Genomic DNA, 25,395 nt, shown 5'->3' with positions numbered 1-25,395 from the left:
TCTGAGGCACTTCAAGGTCAGGAAGCCTGAACTTGCTGTACTGCTTCTTAACTTTCTGCCAAGTATGAGAAGTTATGAGAAGTCTGAATTCTTCCTTGAGAATCCTCTGGCCAGACGAGCCTGATTAAGGAGTAGGCAGGATGGGGGCCAGCTTGGGGAACTCAGGAAGGACAGGAACTGGTATTTGGTTCAAAGTGTTTGGGATTCAAGCGAAAAGCCTGAGGCATCGTAGGATGTAACCAAAGCAGCAATTCTGGAAGGCAGTTCAGGTTTAAGGGAGATGCCAGACCGTGAGGAAGAGGCTATTATAGAGTGCTGGATGTATGCGGTCAGAGATTCGTGGCGCGACAAGTCACACTGTGGTTGGCCCATGAAGCTTCTCACCTTTCGGGAATGTCTGAGGTCCCATCTGTAACACCCTGCTCTGCAGAAAGGGACTTCTCGTCTGGCATCCCAACCTTCTCCAAGAAGCAAAGTGCTGGGTCTGCTCTCATGGCATTGTACCTCTCGTAACCTGATCAGGGGTAACGAGGAACAAAGAGGTCATGTCAGAACTCACAAGATCCGCCTTGCGCCCTAGACAGTCATTTTGTTTCCCTTAGTAAATAAAACGCAAAACGATCAAAAAAATACTGATTTAAAAATAACCGGATCCTGTAAGATTTCCTGTCAGGGGAAGATCCTTGCGCTAAAGTGTACCCCTTTGAGGAAGTAGTGCTTGCCCCAAAATGAAAGCTGATGTAAATATTCTGTGTCCGTGAAGACACACAAGATACAGATACAATTCCCACTTGTCTGTGTCTTCTGGACAGCAAGGGAATCAGGCAAGCTGGTTTTGCAATTTCTTCCCTCACCAACCCTCCAACTCTGGACACCCTATTATCTTGTCATCTCATGAACAGGCCTAGTTTTGTTATGGTCCAATTTTATCCCATGTGTTAGAAGGGGAAGCTGTGCAAAGTAATAGATGCAAAGGATGAAATACAAAGAGGACTACTGTGATTGTCGATTGGATTAAAACAGACCCGTTCCCTCTATATTCACAAACTCAATATGAAATCCTAATCTACTGGCCAGGGCTTTGGAACTGCCTCTCACCATATCCCCAGAGTCAAAAACAGATGCAGGATTTCTGATCCAGAATAGAGACCTCAGACAGAAGGCAAAACAATGAAAAATATCCCTTTTAATTTGATGATGCCATGCACGACAATTTGTTATTTTATTGAATCTAATGTAATCCTATAATGAGACAGGAATATTTGGTCACAGCTATTGTCATATCGAACTATTTTGGGGGAAACTCCTTCATGATCATCAAAACCCTTTCCATGTTGCCCCTAGCTAAGTCAATTTCTAGCTCTGTAGTATGTACAGAGAGATCCCATCACAGGTGATGTAAGATGCTGTACCTAAAATGAGTACCGGCTGGGCTGCTAGTAACAGACTTGATTTTACTCTGTTGGGTATTTCCCTTCTATATTGGTTTTTGTTCTGATATCACTGTTGCTGCTGTTCTAGCCCTCATGTGTAGGCAGCACCTGGTACTTTTTATCTGAGGAGCTGCAGGTGCTTTATCTTTTAATTCAAAGTGACATTTCTGCCATCTCCATGACAGGTGCTGCCTGCACGAGGCATATGGCAGGAGAAACTGGGGCCTTATGTTCTTCTTTATTCACTTATTCCTTAGGGCAATTGTTTGATTACTGTAAGCCTCTCTCATGAGACTGTGGGCTCCCCAGGGACAGAAGCTGTATCTGTTTTTACTCATCCTTATACATTCAGTACCTAGCACAGGGCCTGGCACTGTATACACTCAACAAACCGCTGACTGGATGTGTCAGTTTGGCCCAGACTCTCTTCCAATAATCACTGTAGGAAGAACCATCCTCACCCTCTCCCCATGGTCTGCCTCAGCTCACATCACAACAGAAATGCCCTCCATGCTCCTGCTGTCTTGAGGACGTGCCTGCCATCGTCTCTACCTGCCCCCTCCCCTCCCCAGAAAAAGAGGGATGCTTTATCTCATAGCTGAGATGGTGAAAGCTTCCTCCTCTGACCCTTTACCATGGAGGGAGGTTAACTGTCCGTGAGGGTCCTGCCCTCACGCATGCTGTGCTGGACAGGGCTGAAGCAGGCCTGGGTGCCTTCAGGTGCCTACTGCCTGGGTGAGTCTCTGCTCTGCAGACTTCTTCTTGTCATGTGCAGGCCTGAAGTCTAGACAAATTCGGTATTTCTATTTCTCAACCAGCTATGAAGCTGGAGACGAGGAAGAGTGATTGACCCAGTTCCCTAGAAAACCCTAACAACTGTCCTGAACAGACAGTAGTAGGAGCTGTAATAGCAACATAAAGACATAAATAGAGCAACAGGCGGCGTAGGCTGCTTGCCTCTCTCCACTTAGTCTAGAAGTTCCTCTATAAGAATATCAACAGAAATACTAAAATCCATAGCCTGATGAGTATTTCATAAATCCAGGCTGCCCTAGACAGGCGGCCGCCATTTCTTAATGCGATCAAGAGCGGTCAACAGCATCATTCGGAGCAGATTTGCTGCAGGGTCCTTCTTGCTGTAAGCGGAAGCTCCAGCCAGTCCTTCCACGGTGGTAAGCTCGGAGATGGAACCGGGGCTTTGGTCTTCCGATCTAAGCAGGGTCGTCGCAGGCTATGTCTGGGGTGGGGTAGAAGATCCACAAAACCTTGGACGATGAACAGCTGTGTATTTCTTAACAACGAAAACAGCTGCAGCTCTACAGCTCATACTATGTCTCCAGGGCCTGGAGGCGAGGCAGAGAGAGCTCCTGATAGAACCTTGAAAAGTAAATGCCAGACAGCTTGGCTCTCTGAAAATATCACATCTCCATCGTCTGCTGGGTATCTGGGAGTTTGTCACCTGGTAAGACACGTTGTGTGGGTTTGGTTATCCTGTGGAGAGGGCTGTTTCGTGGGGTGATGAGGTGTGTTACCCAGGTGAGGACAGGTCTAAGCCTAGGCTCACAGAATGTCTGCTGGGTGCTGAGCAGCACCCCGCCAGGAGCAGGATCTGATCTGGACTACGCAAGACACCAAGGAGGATGGGCCCACGGAGCCAAGCATCGGCATCGGTCCAACCCAGCCTAGGTTTGACTCCAATGTCACTGTCCAACTTCACGGGTCTGGTTCCATCCAAGAGTGAGCCAGTCTGCATGTGTGGCTTAACACCAGTCCCCCAGCACTGGGTACAGAGGCTAAGTCTCCCCCATCTTCACAGCGTGTCTGCTAAGCTCATCACATTACACCAGGTACTTCAGGCACTGCATGCATCACCTCCTCGGCACCTGCCCCCCAGCTCTGACCCTGAATACCAGAGCTCACTCAACTGGGAGAACCTGAACGGAGTGGGTGAGGCACCATCTTCAAGTCTCACAGGCGTGCTCAGGAAACACTTAGGAATTATTTACTTGCAACCCTGCGAGCTGCTTCACTGAGCAGAAGAATTTTAGATTTGGAAGTAACCTTAGATATCATCAGATTGACTCTACCATTTCCGATAAGAGACTGGTTCGTTGTGCTTCATGGAGAGGTCACATGGTTCCTCTTCTCATTTCAGAGCTGAGTCTTAGCCCTGCACTGTCCAGCAGAGGAGCCACATATGGCTAATTAAATTTGAACTAATTAAAATTACATAAAATTAAGAATACAGTTGCTCAGTTGTATTAGTAACATTTCAAGTGCTCAACAGCCACATGCGGCGAGCGGCATCCGTAGAGGACAGCGCGGAAACAGGACATTTCTGTCATCAGTGGAAGTTCTAGTGGACAGCACTGCTTTAGCCTAACCTCAGTGGTTTGAAAAAATTTAACTGAATTATAGCTGGTTGTACAATATTATGTTAGTTTCAGGTGTACAACAGAATAACTGGACATTTAAATACATTATGAAATGATCACCACAATAAGTCTAGTAACTATCTGTCCCCACACAAAGCTAATACAGGATTACTGACCATATTCTTTGTGAATTATTTTATAAATAGAAGTTCGTATCTTTTTTTTGGCGGTACGCGGGCCTCTCACTGTTGTGGCCTCTCCCGCTGCGGAGTGCAGGCTCTGGACGCGCAGGCTCAGTGGCCATGGCTCACGGGCCCAGCCGCTCCGCAGCATGTGGGATCTTCCCGGACCGGGGCACGAACCCGTGTGCCCTACATCGGCAGGCGGACTCCCAACCACTGCGCCACCAGGGAAGCCCAGAAGTTTGTATCTCTTAATCCCTTTACCTATTTTGCCCACCAACCCACTTCCCTCCCTTCTGGCAACCATCAGGTTGCTCTTCATATCTATAAGCACCTGCTTTGTTTATTCATTTGTTTTGATTTTTAGTTTCCACATATAAAGTGAGGTCATGTAGCATTTGTCTTTCTCTGCCTCACTTATTTTACTTGGCATATTACTCTCTAGGTCCATCCATGTTGTTGCATATGGTGAGATTTCATTCTTTTTTATGCTCAAATAATATTTCATTGTATATATATATACCACATCTTCTTTATCCATTCACCCATTGATGGACACTTAGGCTGCTTCCATATCTTGCCTACTGTAAATAATGATGCAATGAACCTATCTTTTTGGATTAGTGTTATTTGTTTTCTTCGGGTAAGTATACAGAAGTGGAGTTGCTGGACTGGACGGTAATTCCATTTTTAATTTTTTGAGGAACCTCCATACTGTTTTCCATAGTGGCTGCACAAATTTACAATCCTGTCAAAAGTACACAAAGGTTCCTTTTCTCCACATCCTCGTCCACACTCGTTCTTTGTTGTCCTCTGATGCTTGTGGGTCACCAACCCGGGGGTGTGGGTCCCAGGCTAGACTGCACCTCTGCCTCTCCTACCCATCTTGTTGTGGCTCCTTCTTTATGTCTTCATTTGGGGAACATCTTTTCTGCTAGTCCTCAGGTCATTCTCAGAGACAGCTACTCTGCAAGCAGGTGTAATTTCCATGTGCCCGTGGGAGGAGGTGAGCTCAGGACATTCCTACTCTGCCATCTTGATTCTGACTCCCTTACCCCAGTGGTTTGATAAAGGGCTCTCAACAGCACCAGACCCTCCCAAAGCCTGCATTTGTAACACCAGAATCTATGTTTTGAAGGGATTCTTCATTAAGACAGGTACACGCGTGGTTGTTACGTAAATATTGCAGGTTGGCCTGCAAATGTTGAAGAATTCTACTCATAGGGCATGTGTTAGAAAGACAGTTAACTTTTCAAAGGCAGAGGAATAAGTGACAGTGGACAGCACCAAGCACCTGTTATGCATTAAGCACTGTTCTAGGCCGCCCACATATACTGTCTCATTTATCTTCAAACAACTCTCCAGGTAGGTTGTCTTGATACTCTCCCCAGTGTACAGGTGAGGAAATAGGTCAGAGAAGTTTATGACTTGCCCAAGGTCACACATTTAGTCAGTGGCAGAGCTGGCAGTGAAAGCCAAGTACACCTAACTCTTCCCACTTCAACCCCTGCTCTCCAGTTCAAAATTCTGGCTAATTCACCTGGCAGGGAAAGTGTGTATTAGGCACATTACAGTGGATATTACCTGGGACTTTCATTATTCATTTTAACAGCTGGCTGAAAGCAAGGGCAGGTAGTTAGAACAAGGCCAGAAATGAAGAAACAGGACATTTATTTCAGTTTTTCCAAGCTATTCAAAAACCTCTCTCAGTCCCCTTTGGTCTCTAGGTTTCCACATTAAAAAAAAAAAAAAGACGTCTATGTCATCTACTGTTCCTGAATTTTTATACCAACAGGGCAAAAAATACATACTAGGAATATGTAGATTAGCTAGAATGACCTTAGAATTCTGCATACATGTGACATGCTAAAACCTAACATTTCCCCCATTTATTTACTGCTTTACTCAAGAAACCCTGGGGCCTACCACGTGACAGGCACTAGGGCAGAGGCTGGGACTGTAAGAGTGAACAATCCCATGCACAATGGTGCGGTGAGGCTAGTGAGGAAGATAAACACTGAACAAAGCCCTTGTGGCCACCCTTTCAAAGTGCCTCACTGAAACTTACATTTGCTATATTTTCATGACTCACACATTCATCCGGCCAAATTTCTGAGAGGACAGAGGTGAGGCTCTACTTTCTAAGAGAGACATGGAACAGGCCTATGCAATTTTTCAGCAAAGAGAAAATGTTCACTGAAATACTCACCATGTTTGAACACGCCAATCAGAAGCGACTTGTCAGCCTCGGCATCCCACCAATCCACTGGGATCTCCACGCAGTCGATGTCGGGCAGAGGCACTTCCAGCTCCCTGTGGAAGGAAGGGTGTGGACTCAGAGTGCCTTCAACACAGACAGAAAACAACACAAGAGCTCCCGGCCTGAACCCTCGTACTAAGCCACATCCCGGGCTGCATGCTTAGAATCTGAAGTAACAACAGAGAGGATTCAGATAGCTGGGGGCCAAGATATCTTAACCAGGGCTCTGCCCCTGGTTTACAGAGGGAGCTACATCAGCAGATGTACTTGGTGTTCAGGCTCCACTCAGACTGGATGATGCAGAATCTGAAAGCACCTCGTGAAGAACGCACAGTCAGCCAGCCTGGGGTGGGGCTGTGGGCTCTACACGTGTCAGGTGGCTCTAATGTGCCTCTTCGGTTGACAGCCATGGCAAAAGCCAGCAATATGTTGGTTATGTGAAGGCAGAACACCCCTTCTGACTTCATACATGATACATGCATTCAGGTGTCTGAATTCATACAGGATCAAATGCTGCAAAGTGCCCAAATCATCTGGATTCAACCCTTGGAGACCCCACGCACCATTCGAGAACAAGCTAGTCTGCACTGCTACACGCGGGGTATGAAGAGAGCCTTTCAGAGGCTAGCAGCCACAGTAGGAGGTACTTCCCAGTGAGGGTCTGCTAACGGTCTGCTGGGCAAAACTTCTGGCCAAAGGGATGAACACAGCTCACCCCAGGGAGCAGACATGAGGGATGAGCCCCTCTCTGAGTTTCTGTCCATGGTCTGAGAGCTCACATGGACCCTTAGCTGATTGGCTTTATTTGTCTGAGCACCGTCCTTACTCTTTTGAAGGCTCTGGGGTTTGGGGAAGAACATCCATCTGGATGGCTCTTCCGTCCCACCTCCCAGCTGCCTGGGGTGGTGCCTCTGCAATGCTGAAGTTTCTTCTTCCATCAGGTTCTTCTTGCTGTGACACAGGTCTGCCTGCCCCTTGCCAGGCCCAGCTCTCCCTGTGGGGATGGGGCTCCCCGGCCCCCACCTCTCCAGGCAGTGCTCCCTAGCTGGCTCCACTTCAGGGCCCACTGCTCTGCCTGTGTGGTGCCATGGACTGAACAAATTTTGGGGGATGAGCTGTGATTCATTCCTCATGGCACTTTCTGCACAATAAGGCATCTAACCTGCACGGGACCAGTGAGAGCTAAGACGGAGGAAAGCAGAGGGAAGGAGGGAAGGGGGGGAAGGGGGTGGGCAATGGACCTACTCGCTCCACGTTCTACTAACTTCCCTCCATCTACGCATCTAAGAAAGCACATGACGGGGATGAGTAAATTCAGATACATTACTTCTGCCCGGTTAACACTGGATATAAATAAGCGGCTTGAATTCTGCTGCGTATACATGACTGACAAATTGAACTTTTTAGCAACACACCCAACCTCCCTATCCTTACTAGAAATGCCCATAGTAACGACCAAGGAGTAACAGTCAATGTGATGACTGGTCTTAATTACAAAATGCCTCAGGGGTAGGACTGTTGTTGCCTTTCACCTCTCTCCTTCTTTAGTGCTCCTGTGACCACTAAAGCCGTTAGCACTGCCCAGTGGAAAGTAAGAGAGAGAAGAAACCACGGCCCCAGGGAATCTCAAAGCACAGTTCAAATGCCAACACTTCCTATGTCCCCTGGGAACAAGCAGCGTTGTAGGGGCCAGAGCAAACTGCCCATCTGGGGAAGGTGAAGGAGGCCGTCTGGGGACCCCACTTATACACTGTGACTTCTGACAGTCCAATCAAGTAGTAGCTGGGGGCTCAGCAGCCTCATTCCCCCAAATCCTGGGATATTCCCACAGGATTCTACAGCTTTGGAAACACTAGCTTACAAAACTAAGGCACAACACATCAAATGGTGACAAAGTATTAGTAATACGACTAGCAAATAAAGGAGAACCACTCAAAGGTAGAAGAGGACTAAGGCCAAGAGTGGGATTCCAAGTAAAGCTTTTTTTTTTTTTTTAATTTTTACTTATTTAATTAATTAATTTATTTATTTTTAGCTGCATTGGGTCTCCGTTGTGGTGCGCGGGCTTCCCATTGCGGTGGCCTCTCCTGCTGCGGAGCACGGGCTCTAGGCACGTGGGCTTCAGTAGCCGTGGCTCACAGGTTCAGTTGCTCCACGGCATATGGGTTCTTCCCAGACCAGGGCTCAAACTCGTGTCCCCTGCATTGGCAGACGGACTCCCAACCACTGCACCACCAGGGAAGCCCCCAAGTAAAGCTTTTAGTCTACACCTGTTGGATCAAATATCAAAGTCACTGATGTCTATCCAACAATGATTAGTTAAGGTAGAGAAATGACTGCTTTAAAAGCAATTTTACAACACTACTGGGAGAAAAAAAAACCCAACTAAGAACCTCACCAAGAGCTGTGTTTTTAAGCAGCTGTTTTCTCCTTTATTTCACTCGTGGATGATCTGGCTGAATCATCCTCATTCTGCCTGCCTGCTCTACCAGAACTGGTCCTGGGTGGGAGGGAACACGGGCCTCTTGAAACACAGGCAGGTTTGTCCATTTCCATCAACAGGCACTTTATGGCAATTCTTTAACACTGGGAGCTAAGGTTGACCTGTTTTACCTGGCCGGAGTTCCTTCAAATGCTTTATCCGCTGCTTCTCCCAGTATTTCAGCTTTTAGGTAGTACAGCATCCGGACTCGCAAAAGTACCCTATGATATGTGAACACAGTAATGAAACACATTAGAACCCATAAGCTGCCTGTGAACTGCCATCCCCAAGCTGACCTGGGGGAATTATGGGTGCTCTCAGGTTGTCAGGGCTACGAAGTTATATATGAGAAAGCACTAGAAAAAGAAAACACTAGGTATTAATGGCAGAAATTATTGTGGTATCTCCGTTTCACTCAAGAAAACGTATCTCATCAGTCACCTGTTCAGGTCATCCTGTGGGCGTGGGAGGTGAGGGAGGGGAGGTGAGGGCAGCAGAAACAGCATCCCACCTGGTCCTTAATAGCAGTGGTCCCCAACTTTTTTTTTTAATTTATTAATTTATTAATTAATTTATTTTTTGGCTGTGTTGGGTCCTCATTGCTGCGCGCGGGCTTTCTCTAGTTGTGGCGAGCAGGGGCTACTCTTCATTGTGGTGCGCGGGCTTCTCATTACGGTGGCTTCTCTTGTTGCGGAGCACGGGCTCTAGGCGTGTGGGCTTCAGTAGTTATGGCACGCGGGCTCAGTAGTTGTGGCTCGCGGGCTCTAGAGCGCAGGCTCAGTAGTTGTGGCGCACAGGCTTAGCTGCTCCGTGGCATGTGGGATCTTCCTGGACCAGGGATCGAACCCGCATCCCCTGCATTGGCAGGTGGATTTTTAACCACTGCGCCACCAGGGAAGCCCAGTCCCCAACCGATCCCTGGCACCAGGGACCGGTTTCGTGGAAGACAATTTTTCCATGGACCCAGGGGGTGGGGGGTGGGATAGTTCAGGCGGTAATGCGAGCGATGGGGAGCGGCAGATGAAGCTTCCCCCGCTCGCCTGCCACTCACCTCCTGCTGTGCGGCCTGGACCACTACCGGTCCGTGGCCTGGGCGTTGGGGACCCCTGCTTAAGAGGTCTCACCCTGTCCACATGGCCACAATGACCTCTCAGGCAGAGCTGCCTTCCAAGAGGCTTGTTACTAGTTTCCTAGTTTAGTGACGGGTGAGGTTATGTTGAATGGTGCTGTTTTCAAATAGTTTCACTTGCACATAGTTACATGTTACATGAATATTTTAAAGTCTTTTTCATGGTGATACTGCCAGAGAGCAATCCCGTCTTCTCTCCTGTGATTCGGCATGGACCACACTCAGGCTTCATGGGAATGCCCCAGCATGTCTGAGATGAGGCAATTAAGTATTTGTTGGGCAACTAGCGTGTCCTGCACTGTGCTGGTACCGTGAGAATGTAACACAAGTAAACGTTAGTTTAACCTTGTTCTTGAGGAGCCTACAACAGTCCAATTGTGAAATAAGGCCAGCCACAAGAGAATCAGAGCACAGCAGACGGCCGTGGGGGTTAGGGGCGGGCGGCTTAAGGTATGCAAAACACAGAGTGAAAGCCAAGGACAGGCACAGAGAAGCCCACCGCATCTGAGGAGATGCTGCAGTGAGGGTTACAAGAGTACCCGCCACTGTGTCGACACCAGGCAAGAGTGAAGGCGAGCTACTAAAGCAGAAGCCCGTTTACACGTACTTCTGTAGGAACTGATCTCCATGTAAGTTGTTTAAAAAGAGCGACGAGAACACAAACAGCATGTAAAGTAAATACTACTTTGGAGAAGGTAAGAGGAGGCTGGGCGTTCCCACTGCTGGGCCCTGCACAGAGCATCTCTGGAAGAACCCGGTTAACAGTGGTCACCTCTGGAGAGGGAAACAGGGGCGCTGGAGTGGGAGGAAAACTTACTTTTGACAAAAAATATTTGTTAACACGTGTATGTATTACCTATTCAAAAGGTGTTTAAATAACGAGGGGTTGAGCCCTCTAAAAAAGCATAGTTTCTTAGATCTGGGTTGAAAGTGCCACTGTGGGCCTAAGTTGTAGGTGGCAACATAAAAGTTCAAACTTTTAGATGCGAAAGAACCCTTACTTTTCCGCCATACCATTCCTTACCTCAGCTGTCAATCAACTCAAATTCGAGATGTTTTTTCAAAGCTCAGAGAATGAGAACTCTAAGAATTTGCAATTGTCCCTGATCCTTCTGCCTAGCTGGCAGTAGCTGACGGCCTCCTTAGCAAGAACTGGAAAGAGGCTGTCTTAGGTATAGGATTCCTGCCCGCCTGGATCTACCTCAATCAGAGGAAGGCTTCCAGAAGATGTAAGATACGGCTGTTTCTATATCTCCAAAAAGAGGCAAAGGTGTTGATATCTGGCAGTATCTACAGCACAAGAGAACAGAACTGAAAGCCAGTAGTATTCACCTATACAGCAAATGAGAAGTAAATCAACTCTGAGGACAGACAGACAACTCTTAGAGAGCCACTTCCTCCCAGGCTGAGATGATAACCCCAGGTGGCATCTGATCTCACAGGGAAGGAGAGCTGGAGCTGGTCTATGACAACCTTCACTTCAGCCAAACAAAACCTATTAATACTTTTGGGTGGCGGTATTCCCTTTTCTTTCATTTCTTTCTTTTTCTAAAAAACTATTCTCTTGGTATGAAATATACTTCCAGAAAATGCATTTTGCGTAAATGTACAGCTTGATGAATTTCCACATACTAAACGCACGTGTGTATCCAATATCTAGATCAGGAAACAGAACACTTCCCCAGAAGGCCCCCTGGTAGTCCCTTCTGGTCACTATACCCACTCTGAACAGATAGTCACTGTCCTGACTTCTTAGAGCCTAGATTTGAAGCAGCTGCTTTTTAACCTTTTAAAATTCTTTTGATAACAACTTCACGCCCTTAAATACTATATGTATTACTAATTACGCAAATGCTCTGAGTACACACTATGTGCCAGCATGTATTAGCTCACTTAATCTTCATAACAATGCTGAGGTAGGAACTATTATTTTAAAAATTTTAAAAATAATTCACCTGCAGGTAAGTAATGGGGCTAGGATTCAAATGCAGACAGTCCTGACCCCAGAGCCTTTCTTGACCCACATCTGATACTGGGGTGGCCGTAAATTTGCTAATTAACAGAGCCCACAAATCTAGAAGCTCACAGTCCAGTTATGCTAAAGAAACTCTGCCTGTTCTCTGGTGCACCTCAGGACAGAACCAGGACCCAAGATCAAAGGGTGGAAGATTCAAGGAAGCGGATTTTAGATTCAATATACAGAAGGACAATTCATTAGAATCATCTGGTAATTAAATGAGTGTTGCTGAGAAATGGTAAACCCCCATCACTAGGAAGGCTCGAGCAGAGGCTGGAGGACTCCCTGCTGGGACACTGTCCACAGAATTCCCACGCTGCGTGGGAGGAGCTGCAAGGCCCCTGCTGGCTCTGAATCTCTTGGTCGCTGAGCCAGAACTAAAGAGGACAATACTCTCCATCAGATTCAGATGAATAAACAGCAGTCAGCTTCTTCAAACCCAGAGAAGTGCTTTACTGCATTATTCTTTGATTCTCAGGGTAAGGCTTGCACTCAGGAAAGATCCTGGGGCTGGTGGTTAGAAACGTTAAGGAATTCCTCAAGGGTCACAATTCTGCTCAACATCTGTGATCATCTGTGCGGGTGTCGAGGGAAGTTCTATGTTAATCTCTCCAGCTCAGCCTATGTTCAGTGCTCCAGACCCACATCTGCAGCTGGGGATGGGAGAGCCAAATGTTGCTGCTGTGACTTAATAAGGCAAAACCTGAGTCCTTCGTGTTGCTCTTCAGCGTTTCCTGAATATAACGATTCTGATTCTGTCATGGCTACAAGCACCGCCACTCTCCAGCCTACAAGGCTAACGGCCACAGAGTTACCTGCTTTCTGTATTCCTCATCACACATGATGGATTCTTCTTTAGTCACATCTCTCATATTTGACCCTTTCTCCCCAGTTTTACAGTCAGCACCCTAATCTAGGTCATCACGATCAATACTTAGTATTATGACAGAACTCTCCTAGTTGGCCATTCAGCTCCAGGTAAACAACTACTCCATCTTGCAAATTGTTACCGGATTAATTTTTCTCCCCCAGTATCATTTTTTATCATGTCTCACTTGTTCAAGAAATATGGTTGCTTAGTACTTACAAAAGACTCCGTGGTGAGCCTGTCATACCAGGTCTCCCATCAAGGAGCCCTCGTCCCTGCCAGCTTCCTTTCTGCTCCCTCACAGTGACTCTGATCCAGTCACAGTGAACATGCCGTCGGGTCCTGCCCCAGCCAGGCTCTGTTATCAACAGCAAGTGCCCTTTAAGTCTTGGCTTGAGATCTACTGCCCCAGAGAGCTTGTACCTTTGTGTGCGGTAAGTTTTTTTTTTTTTTTTTTTTTTTGTGGTACGCGGGCCTCTCACTGTTCTGGCCTCTCCCGTTGCGGAGCACAGGCTCCGGACGCGCAGGCCCAGCGGCCATGGCTCACGGGCCCAGCCGCTCCGCGGCATGTGGGATCCTCCCGGACCGGGGCACGAACCCGTGTCCCCTGCATCGGCAGGCGGGCTCTCAACCACTGCGCCACCAGGGAAGCCCTGTGTGCGGTAGTTTTTATTACAGTATTGGGCATGAGACCTGTCTTCAAATATTTGGAGGAATCAAAGGACAGGGTTAGACTTCAGCAGTAAAGGAAAAAAAACCACAACCCAACAACTACAGGACCATTAGGTTGATGTTACAGGGAGGAAGAAAAGACCTCGCAAAAATCTTGATTTACGGGATAGTAAACTCTTTATAACCAGAGGTGTGCAAGCTGAGGCCTTCTCACGGCCTACCAGGAATGCTGAGGAGGTAAGTCTTGCCTGGCCTAGGAAGCTGGGCTAGATGGTTGCCAAGGGTCCTTTTACTTCTAACAGATACACTGTACAGCGATGCAAGTACCCACATGCAAACCTGTCATTGTTTCGTGCCTGGGTGCCCTAACTCCCCCAAACTAAACTTCACAAGAACAGTTTCATTTTCTATCACTTTTTCCTTTATTTCCGCCTGCCCCACCCCAGCCCTTAGCCTCGGGATATAAAGAACACTATCTCAAATGAATGTCCACCAAACACCGGGAGGCCATGAATGTCGAAGCAAATCTGAAGAGGAAGCAACCTGGCAAGGGGGTACGGCTGAGAGCGGAGGCCACCAAGGCCAGTCTTCTGCTCTCCCTGATGTGCCCTCGGGGGTGGAGGGAGGGAAAGGAAAAGGAGAGCGAGCAGTGAAATCACGAGCGTCCTCCGTGGATTTTGAGAGTCAGGTCAGAAGATCCTGTACGAACTGCACTGGTAAGAGAGGCCGGGTTCCGGGGGAGCAGAGAGATGATTAAGGGAGGTAGAGAGGCTTCAGTGCAACTGAACCCTAACCTAGCTTCGAGCACACAGCCTATCCGCCTTTCCAGACCTCACACGGTGGTACAGGGGTATCAAGTGGCCTCCCACAGCCCCGCGGGGGTCCCGGGAAGCTGCGTTGTCAGAGCGGAGCTGCCACCAGGGGTGAGGGGGGCACACTCACTTGTTGCAGTGCTGTTTGAGGTGCTTCTTGTAGCCATCATCGTGCAAGACCACCTCGGGGTTGCAGGTGGCCAGCCAGTCTGCGTTCTTTAACTCTGGGAGCAGCAGCTGGTTCTTCGTTTTCTTCCCCTTCCTCCCTCTGGGGACTGGAGCGGACAACCCTGAGACAGAAAGGTACGAACATGAGCCGAGACGGCTTAAACGTGGCTGTCGGAACAGAACTGGGCTAGGGTGGCAAAGAGGCAGCCGGGCTATGCACGGTGGCCCTGGACGACAGGCCCCACTCCTCCGTCCCCCAGGCAGGGATGGCGAGGAGACACCCGGTCCCCTACTTAGTAACCCCCAGGACCATTCAGTCAGGCAGCAAGAATCTACCGAGTGTCCCGCAGGATCAAGAAAGGTGTAGCAGAACCTGTGCCCGTGGGGACCTCACAGCCTAGCCGGGGAAAAGGAATGCTCGACCTGAGACGTGAAGGTGAGCTGTGTCTCAGCACAGGGAAGGAGCAGCACGACGAAGTGCACAGACAGAGGTGGCACTGAGGCTGAGCACGCTGTGCGAGTCCCCATATCAGAGAAGGAACCCCTGTGACACCCAGGTTAGTGGGCAGGACTGGCACGTGGGGAACTTCAAGAGGGCCCAACTGCACTGAAACAAAATACCACAGCGAACACCGGATGATTCTGAGGGAGAATGGAAATGGAAAGCATCAGCATCCTTTCCCACAGGTAGCATTCTGGAAATACACCTGAGAAAGAGATGTCCCCAAAGCACAGCAACATGGGCCAACATGGGAAGACAGAAGGAACTACAGGGGTTTGTGCTACTCGGCTACGGCCCGTGCCACCCCTCACCTGAGTGGTTCTGGAGGGTCTGGGCCTGCCCATCTTTGGTAGGCGTGATCAGTTCCCAAATGAAACTCTTGATCTTCTCGTCGCCCTTGTAGTGCTTGACACAGTACACCAGCAGGGCCCGGCAAATCATCTCCATGTCCTTCTCGTTCAGATGCCACTTGAATCGTCCATGAGTCAGGATGTCCTTCCACCGGCCCCAGCTGAGAGTGGAAATACAGAATGGTGTTAGAGGGCGGAAGGGCCACGCATGCCTTCAACACTGCAGGACAAACAGGAGCCGACGGCTTCTCGACCCCTGCTGGGCTTACTGATCACCCTGAGGGATTTGTCCTGAAAGACCTTCGAGGATCGCATACTGTAGCACACCAAATGTCACTGAGGTGACCTGGACCCTGGACACAGAGAGCTTCATATGGCCACTAGAATGTTAAAAAGGGAGGGACGAAAATATCTGGAGCGAGGAATAAATCTGGAATTAAAACAGTCCAGGACTTCCCTGGTGGCACAGTGATTTAAGAATCCACCTGCCAATGCAGGGGACATGGGTTCAATCCCCGGTCCAGGAAGATCCCACGTGCCGCGGAGCAACTAAACCCATGTGCCACAACTACTGAGCCTGCGCTCTAGAGCCCGCGAGCCACAACTACTGAGCCCACATGCCACAACTACTGAAGCCCGTGCGCCTACAGCCCATGGTCCGCAACAAGAGAAGCCACCGCCATGAGAAGCTCACGCACCACAATGAAGAGTAGCCCCCGCTCGCCCCAACTAGAGAAAGCCCGCGTGCAGCAACAAAGACCCAATGCAGCCAAAAACAAATAAAAATAAATAAATCTATAAAAATATTATTAAAAAACTGACCCCAGCTGCAGTATTTGAAAGCAATGGTGATGAGCTCCCAGAAGCTAAACCCTCTACTTCTACCAGAGCCAGAGCCCTGCATGAATCATGCCTTAACTCGAACATCTGCTACACTGATTCCTTATATGTCCTTGGGGGAAAAAGGCAGGAAATCAGTACCAGGCAGTAAATTAGTACCAGAGATCTGCCGTGACAAGCATATGAGAAAATCATGGCCCGTCTACAACATGGCAGCAGAGTGCAGTGACTGAGGGGGGCCGCGGGGAGAAGGCACAGCTCTCTCTTCCGCCAACAGACCCTCCATCGGCCCAGACCCCAGAGGTGAGTGGAGAGACACACTGGACACATCTCAGGGACTGAACCAAAGAGGGGAAAACAACAACAAGAACAAACAGGTGAAGCCAATACCCACCCAAAGATGAGCAGGTTCTTCTCCACCCGGAAGCACTCGGCCCGGAGGTAGCGTCTGGTTTTGTCATTGAGGCGCCTGGACCTCGTGGGCCTCTCATCAGAGTCACTGTCCAACTCTGAAAACTCCATGAGCTCATCCTCCTCAAAAGAGTTGTAGTGTTTGGTCTGCTTCCTCACGCGCGGGCGGTCGATCACTAAGCTTTCCTGGAAACAGAGAGGACTGCTGGGGAGAAAGCCCCTCTTCACTCTCCCTGCATCACAGTGCAGATCCTGCTGCTGTTCCTCAGGACACATTTGGGAAAGAACCACCCCCATCTCGTCCTCCAGCAGGAAAGGCTCTTCCCAGCACACCTGCCGTGTCCACAACAAGCAGAGGGGACACTCTGGGACTTGTTGAAGTTGGTGTCTCCCTCCGCCCCCAGTGCTGGCTGCCCCCATCTGCTGGTTTTGCAGTCTAACAGGGGCCTGGGCAGGCGAGGCCCCCCCAGCGCCAGAGTGGCCTCCTGTTCTTGCCAAGAAGGACGGGAGTGGTGCACCCCAGCTGTTCTGCCCGGCATGCAGAGGCCCCCTGTGCTCTGGAGACAGGAGGAGTTGGAGAATTCCATCTACTCAGCAACTTTCGGAAGACGAACACAAGTTACTGCCACTTCATTTCGCCTTCCACTGGAGCCACTAACCTTCTGTCTTTCATGGAAAAGATAACCTCTAGCTCAGGAAACTCACCCATTCTGGCGGCTCCCTTGGCCACGACCATCACTTCTCTGGTCTCCATCATTTCATGCTTCTCGCCCCTCCCCCCATGCCTCTTCCCAAAGCTCAGCTAAGCTCCTGCAGACTGTCTCAGGGCAAGAGCTTTTTCTTCCCCCGCTTGCCCACTGTCCTCCTGCACACAGAGTAACTCCCTGACTGTGACATTGTTAAACACTAGAAATAGGTTATTATGGGGACTGCAGAATCCTCCTACTAGGAGAAAACAGGTCAGATTAAGCGACCTCTGGCGATCCTACGGAAGAATATTTAAGGCTGGACGCTGGTTCCTGAATCAGCTAGATGTAAGCAGGGACAGCCTCCTGGGTCTGTGAGTCCGTGAGAGTTCAACACTCACCCAAGAAGACAGGCAGAAAGTGATGGGTGCTCATCCCTGAGGGAGGTAACTGGGTCAGAGATGGAGGGAGGGGAAGCTAACACGTATGGGCTGCCTCACATGGGCTGGGCAGCCACCTTCACAATGTTATCTCTAACTCTGCAAAGGGGGCGCCACCACCTCCTTTGTTCACATGTCTTTTTTCACTCTCAGTGAGGTCAGTTCCCTTGCCCAAAGACATACAGCTAGTCAGTGGCAGAGCCAGTATTCAAACTCTGGTTTTATTCCAAGGCCATTCTCTTTCTCATGTTCAGAAATAGGAAAATTCAAGATGCTGAAAAGAATGGAGGTGAACCCAACAAACTTTTCTTCGTCATGCTTTTTTCCTCTAATGTTCGTCCGAGGTAAAGTTCCTTGCATAGGAAGTGTTGAAATAGAGGAAAACAGTCACATGCCAAGGATAGGATTTTGGCTTGGGTCAGAGGGCTGATCTTGACCTGTTTGGCCAGTTCCAGTTCTAACTGTTTTTATCGAATTTCCTGGACACCCAGCAGACTGTATGCCCCATTAAGTCACTTTAAAGATAACATTTCTCGGGCTTCCCTGGTGGCGCAGTGGTTGCGAGTCCACCTGCCGATGCAGGGGACACGGGTTCGTGCCCCGGTCCGGGAGGATCCCATGGTGCGGCTAGGCCCATGAGCCATGGCCGCTGAGCCTGCGCGTCTGGAGCCTGTGCTCCGCAATGGAAGTAGGTTACACACAGCATCTTATTTAAGAACTAAATCTTAGGAGTAAATAATGATTGGAGCTGGTAGGAATTTACGGTCCCATAAGACACCAGTGAAATGTTCAATGAAATAAAATATTCTCAGTGCTGTACCTTCTCACTCTTTGCTTCAGTGTCCAGTTCAGCTATTTTAGCCCATTTCTGCCAGAAGTTTGGGTCATCTAAGGAAATATCCGTTCTGTTTCCGGAAGCCACAAAGCTAGCCTGTGAAGAAGAAAGAGCCAATAAACTGTACTTGAACACAAACTGTAAAACACCTGTGTGATCTCAAATGCACCAGAGACTCAAGAATATTCTCCATCCGCATTCAAAATCAAAACCCCTCACAGAGCTGCCAAAATGAAAGTGAAAATCTTGAAGCTATTGTTTTAAAATTTTATTTTAACGGTGGGGTGAGGATATTACAATTTCAACCTACAGGATCATTTTTTATAACTTAAACTCGGAAGCAGGAGGACAACCCCTGGGAGATGATGGCAACGTATGTCCAGTTGCCCGTGAAAGGGCTGATTCTTAAAACTTCCCTGGATATAGTTTTTCTTTCAGTTCACCAATCCCCAAGTTTCCACTCTGGGAAAGGCCCTGGCTGGGCCATATGAGGTGTACAGAGATGAGCTATGCCTCTGAAGCACAAAATGTCCCCGAAAAAGCCCTTCCCCCGTAAGCCACCAAACAGGTGATTTAATCACACAGGTCATGAAGCTCACAGAACCTGTGGCGAGAGAACCTGAGAGTGATCTGATAAGTGGTCTGGTTAGTTGAATTCTAAATCCAGCGACCTGACGGGCAGAGGAAAAAGGCATCTAGACTAGAAGCTGGGAATCTTGAATAAAATCTCTTGTCTCACAAAATGAACAAAATACGTGTTCACTGGAATTTCAACTCCCTGACACTGATCAAGGAGTGCTCTCCAAGGGACTCGGGATGACCATTTGAGGGTTTTGGAGCAGTCTCCGTGCATAGTGAAGAAGGCAAACTGCAAAACCAAGTGTCTATCCTGCCCACGGAAGATCAGCTCCAAGGATTCAGAGTGGTGATTTCTTTTCTAGCTTGTGACCCATTATTCAAAGCCTCTCTAAGAACCTGCATCTATCAGGGTGGCACACAGAACAGTTGTGTAGCCAGACCATTTCAACGGTTTGCATTTAGACAAACAGCAGCCTGGCTAATGAGGGTCAAAGAATAAAGACTATTCTTTCCACTGCCACCCCAAGTGGACTCTGCAGAGAAGGCCTTATACCTTGGCAAAAGTGGATCCTTTCCCTTCAGACTGGATGGTGATAGTGTGGGTTCTCCTCTGCAGAATCTGGTCTATGTCTTCTTCACAGAACTTGGAGCCTTCGTCTTCCTCATCCATTAAGGCACCATAAGCACCTTTCCGGAGCAAGTCCTCTACCTCCATTTTTGAAAGCTGCTGTACCTGGACAGGTCACCAAAGGCTACTCACAAAGTGGGAAACGCACAGGAGAAAAACAGCCTCAAATCTGACCTTCATGATTCAGTACCCAGTTCCTCCACTAATTGCACGTGTCAGAAGAATAAAGACACAAGATTTAGAAAATGAAAACCCAGATAAAGACACTCAAGAGAATGATGGGGAGGGCAGGCAGACAATCCTCCAGGGAGCTCTGGAATAAAACCCAGCACACGACCCAGTGGCCCTAACATTCCTCAGGATCCTGGTTATTATCAAGTGTCACAAACCATTAAAACTATGCACCACTGAAGAGAATATATTGAATGTTTATTTTATGTTTTAGTTTGAGTCTGTATCTTTAAAAACCTCCAGATGTACCAAATGAGCTAAAGAATAATGAGTTATTCATTATTAAATAAATACAACAGTATTGGAAATGATGTCATTTCTTAACTAAAGAAAGGATCCCATGCCAAGTGTTATCTTCTCAACTGCTTGTTGAAAACAGGAAATGGGAGTTCAAAACACCCTTTCCTGGTTCTAATTAAGAATCTGGTTCTCTTTATATCCATCACAGGAGGGAATTCCATGACTCCCAGCACTGGTAACTTGAAGTATTAAACTTAGCAACACATGCATAGCTAAGAGGATGTAGAACATCTGGACTAAAGACAACTCAGAAGGGCCAGAGATTAAGGAGATATTCTGCTTTGTTTGCCTAGACTTTAATACAATTCAAGAATCTTAGCAGCAATTTTTATCCCCTCTAGAGGGGGAAAAGAAGATTGTATTAACTGCCACATTTCAAGCTGATAATTCATTCATTCATTTTTTCACTGATCATCATGCATTGAACGTCTTTAACATGCCAAGTACTGTTAGGGGTGCTGGGTAAGATAAAATAGCTCACCTTCAGGGAGCTCAAAGTCTGCAGTATGAGAATAAAAAGCATGGTGATAATTTAGAGTTAAGTGTTAAGATCTACTGATGTCCAACAGGCAATGTGTAAAACTCTATTTACTGAAATGTTACTGCATGTTGGGCAATCCTACCACCCAACTGCTCCTACAGATCCCTTTACTCATCTATAAAATGCAGAGACCTGAACCTGAATTACCCTCTATTGCAGGGAATTACCCATTAAAGATGTACGGCCTGACTCAATTTAGTGAAAGGGAATCTTAAAACAGCTGTAGGAATGAAGAATTCAGAGAGGCCCTGGGCTGCATGATAAATTCTTCTCTAGGCTCGAAAGCAGGTACCGGCATACTCACTCCATTCGTGCTGCCCTTTCGGTTGATGTCCTGAAGGACAGCCTTGTCCAGACCCAGCTTCAGGCTGGCCTTGTCAAACATTTCCCGCTCGTAGGAGTTCCGTGTAATGAGGCGATACACCTTCACGGCTTTACTCTGGCCTATCCGGTGACATCGGGCCTGAGCCTGGGAAGGAAGGAGGGTCACACACATTGTGTCACCAGACAGAACGGAAGCAGCCCAAGGAACGGGGAAATGCTTATATTCCACGTGGGGTGAGTGGCTGGCTCTCACAGTTACGAGTCATGGGACTGATTCTGGAATAGAATTCACCCAAATGCCAGCCACCCCTTCAAGAGCACTCACTTCATGGCCCGTTATTTCCTGAGTGACTGCTGTACGCTGGACAACGTGATGAGAAGGACCTGGCTTCCTACCCTCCCTAGCCTGTGGTCTGAGTGCAGGCACTCGTTCCCAGGATGTTGTCTCGCTCTCTGGGGAAATGTCTCACCCAGAGCAAGCAGCAGCACGTTTTAAGTTTTCTCATTTTAATACAGAAATTTTCATAGACAAAAGTAGAGAAAAGTATAAGGACCTCTTATGGTCACTCTTGCTTCATCTCTGCTATGCCTCTACCCTCCAAGATTACTATGAAGCAAACCCTTGGCATCATATTGATTCATCCTCACATATTCCAATATGTATTTCTAAACATAAGGACTCTTGTAAAACGTATTACCATCGCTATACTTCAAAAAATTAATACTAAGTACTAACTATCTAGTTAGTTCCAATTTCCCGGCTTATCTCATATATATTTCTTTAAGTTTGATTGTTTGGATCAGGATCCAAATAAAGCCCATGCATTGTAATTGGTTGATATAGCTCTGTCTTTGATCTCTCCTTTTTTCCAAATGCCATTTATTTGTTGAAGAGACCAGGTATCTGTCCTACGGTTTCTCACAGTCTATATTTTGCCACCTGCACTTTGGCTGTGTCACTGAATGGATTCCTCCGTTCCCTTTATTTCCTCTAAACTGGAGTTATACCTTGAGACTTGATCAGGTTAAGATTTTACCTTTGGCAAGTGTAATCCATAGTTGGTGTATAAATTTCCATCAAAAGGTACATGATGTCTGGTTGTCTTTCTTTTGAATTGATGATCATTGCCTAGATCCATGATTTCATTAGCGGTTACAATTACCCTCATCAATTTTTTGGTTACCCTGATGTACAGTTCATATAGGAGAGACAAGCTAAATGTCTGATTCTTTCTCTTTATTTAATCAGTTTCCAAATGAACACCCTCCAAAAGTGACTAATGAAGATTTTTATAATTAGTTTCTTAAGGAATACAATGCAAGTACGCATTTAAGTAATATTTGTGCTATTTTTCACTGCATTGCTGTTTTTCTTTAAATAAATTTTATTTATTTGTTTGTTTATTTATTTATTTATTTATGGCTGTGTTGGGTCTTAGTTGCTGTGCGCAGGCTTTCTCTAGTTGTGGCGAGCGGGACTACTCTTCATTGCAGTGTGCAGGCTTCTCACTGCGGTGGCTTCTCTTTGTTGCAGAGCACGGGCTCTACGCACACAGGCTTCAGTAGTTGTGGCATGCAGGCTCAGTAGTTGTGGCTCTCGGGCTCTAGAGCACAGGCTCAGTAGCTGTGGTGCACGGGTTTAGTTGCTCTGCGGCATGTGGTATCTTCCCAGACCAGGGCTCAAACCCATGTCTCCTGCATTGGCAGGCGGATTCTTAACCACTGCACCACCAGGGAAGTCCCTGTTTCTTAATGTTGGTCAAATATGGCCTATGGAAAACTCCTCAAGTTGGCTCCTGAGTTCTTTTGACATGATTCAGTCAAATATGGAAAGGAGGAAAACTATGAAAAATTCTGGTATTATATTTGGAGATGTCAGTATGAACTCACAGTTAGCGTGTGTGTGTGTGTGTGTGTGTGTGTGTGTGTGTGTGTGAGTATACACATAGGTAAAGAAAAAGATATGGATATGTCTGTATTTATGTTTGTATGTTATATCAAAGACCAGCAGTCTCTAACAGCTCCCTTGTTTTCTGGTATGACAACATGTTCCATGCTCCCATTGTATATTTCCTCCCCAGACCTGGATTCGGCCATTTTTTCAAGGAGTCCAAGAGCTTCTTTCAGTGGGAAGTGGCAGTAAAGACAAGAGTCTGGATGCTCTAGGGATGCTCCCTGCCACTAGGTCGGTCATTGTTCCTGGGCCTACTCAGTGGGTAAAAGCAGAAGCGTTTGTGTGTGTGTAGTGTATACGATCATGGGCACACATAAGACAAATTACATCATGAAATCATACTGATATTTTAATTCAAATTTGGGACTACAGGATTTTAACTTCATTAACTATACATCTGTATCGCTTTTTAACCATGTTGAAAAGCTCAGTCCTTAACCATGCCAATATCATTACTCATCTGATTCATCCCGCAAATACATAAAATATCAGAAAAACAGCATCATTATGATCACCATCGAAACATAATTACTGAAAACCATGTAAGGTTTACTGCCCTCCCACCCTGGGATATATCCCACCAAGAATGTACAAACTCCAGTGTTTAAATACACACTGGGGCTTCCCTGGTGGCACAGTGGATAAGGATCTGCCTGCCAATGCAGGAGACACAGGTTCGATCCCTGGTCCAGGAAGATCCCACATGCTGCAGAGCAACTAAGCCCGCGCACCACAACTACTGAGCCTGCGCTCTAGAGCCTGTGAGCCATAACTACTGATGCCCGCGTGCTTAGAGCCCGTGCACCGCAATGAAGAGAAGCCCCCGCTCGCCACAACTAGAGAAAGCCCGTGCGCAGCAACTAAGACCCAACGCAGCCATAAATAAATAAATTTATTAAAAAAATAAAAAAATAAATACACACTGGCAGATAAGCTTCTTTTTCACAGTGGCAGGATCAGCAATTCTAGCACACTTTCTGTCTAATCTAGGATTGAGCAAATGCGTAAATATACTGAGGGTACCAGGAGCCAGGGTTTTCACTGCTGAAGAAGGAAGTTACAAATATGGCAAGAAGAAAAACTAGAACAACTCTGTGGCGTTAGAATGGATTTGGAGGTATCAGTATTAACTCATGGTTAGAAGTGCACATGTGTGTATAAAACCACACAAAGACATGAATGTGTGTGCATCTGTTTATGTAGACACATGCATGTATATACACACATATACATATGAATGCATGTTATGTATATATGTATATTTATTCCCTGTGTGTGTATGTATGTAGTCTAGCTGTGTCCACTGAGAGGGCCTAGAAGAAATGGCATCCCAGTAGCAAAGAACGTAACGAACCCTCAGATCTTGGTTTCTAAACTCCATTCTCCATAACAAGAGAGAACAAGGCATGTTAGAGAAATGATTAATTCCAGGGCCAGGGTAGTCAAAGTATAGGATGAGCCTGAAACATATCACTGTGCCGGAATGTAAGGAAGTACTCAAAGAATGATGGAGACGCATCAAAGTAACACCTGAAACCTAAGAGGCTTTTGCTGCTTAGGTCCAGGACTATCTGAACATCAAAATGCATATCGTATGGAATATAACCCACTGAATAAAAGAAGAACCCATGAGTACATACTGACATAAATAAACTAATGGGAGAAAAGGGAAAACGCCTCCTCAGAGTAGAAAGTAACTAAAAAAATGTGGAATGACTGTTAGAAAATCACCACTTATGCAACCGTAACAGTGATGACTGAGCCAGGCAAGAATAATCAAAGGAAACTAAAACCAGTGGGTGAAACTCTGATGAGGAACAGGATATTTACATAGTCTCAAAGCATCTCTCCAAAGCTACTTAGTAATTTCAAAGGGAAAAATAGCAACTTCATAGAGAAATCCAGCAGATGCCACTAACTAAGCTCAAAGTACTTTTTATCAACAAATGGACATCATGTTCCTCTCGACATGACACACTGAGAAGGACATATCACTTCGAGGTATCACTAAACCTGAACTCAATCCTGAGGAAATACAGACACAAAATAAGGGCCTATCTATAAAACATCTAGACTGTACCCTTGAAAGACATCAAGGTCGTGAAAGGAAAAGAAAGATCAAGGCACGGACCCATTAAAGGAGACATGAGAACTAAACGAAGTGGGTGATCCTCGTTTGGATCCTGGGGGAATAACATAAAGAATAATATAAAGAATGTTGAAAGAAATGATAAAATTTGAATACGGACTATGGATTAGAGATACTATTCTTATTTCTTTATTTTGAGAACTGAACCCTGGTTATATAAGGGAATGTCCTTGCACTTAGCAAATACACACTAGAAGCACTCAGGGGACAACTTACTCTCAGATGGT

At 47.0% G+C, this 25,395-nt stretch overlaps 1 protein-coding gene across 3 annotated transcripts in view; it reads right to left on the bottom strand.

The window, feature by feature from the left end:
• Positions 1 to 25,395, bottom strand: part of CHD6 (chromodomain helicase DNA binding protein 6) — a 221,311-nt gene that overhangs the window by 35,815 nt on the left and 160,101 nt on the right. For all 3 annotated transcript variants that reach the window (XM_081255208.1, XM_081255206.1, XM_081255207.1), the window contains 9 exons: positions 21,046 to 21,210; positions 19,595 to 19,774; positions 18,448 to 18,558; positions 16,485 to 16,687; positions 15,212 to 15,411; positions 14,361 to 14,520; positions 8,864 to 8,953; positions 6,200 to 6,303; positions 385 to 514 (listed from right to left, as the gene is read on the bottom strand). In XM_081255208.1, the coding sequence (XP_081111334.1) occupies positions 385 to 514; positions 6,200 to 6,303; positions 8,864 to 8,953; positions 14,361 to 14,520; positions 15,212 to 15,411; positions 16,485 to 16,687; positions 18,448 to 18,558; positions 19,595 to 19,774; positions 21,046 to 21,210 (1,343 nt within the window). The remainder of the gene's footprint in view (positions 1 to 384; positions 515 to 6,199; positions 6,304 to 8,863; positions 8,954 to 14,360; positions 14,521 to 15,211; positions 15,412 to 16,484; positions 16,688 to 18,447; positions 18,559 to 19,594; positions 19,775 to 21,045; positions 21,211 to 25,395) is intronic.

This window comes from Mesoplodon bidens, assembly GCF_964165515.1.
Source record: "Mesoplodon bidens genome assembly, chromosome: 15".
Taxonomy (NCBI): Eukaryota; Metazoa; Chordata; class Mammalia; order Artiodactyla; family Ziphiidae; genus Mesoplodon; species Mesoplodon bidens.
This window is presented reverse-complemented; position numbering and strand designations above follow the sequence as displayed.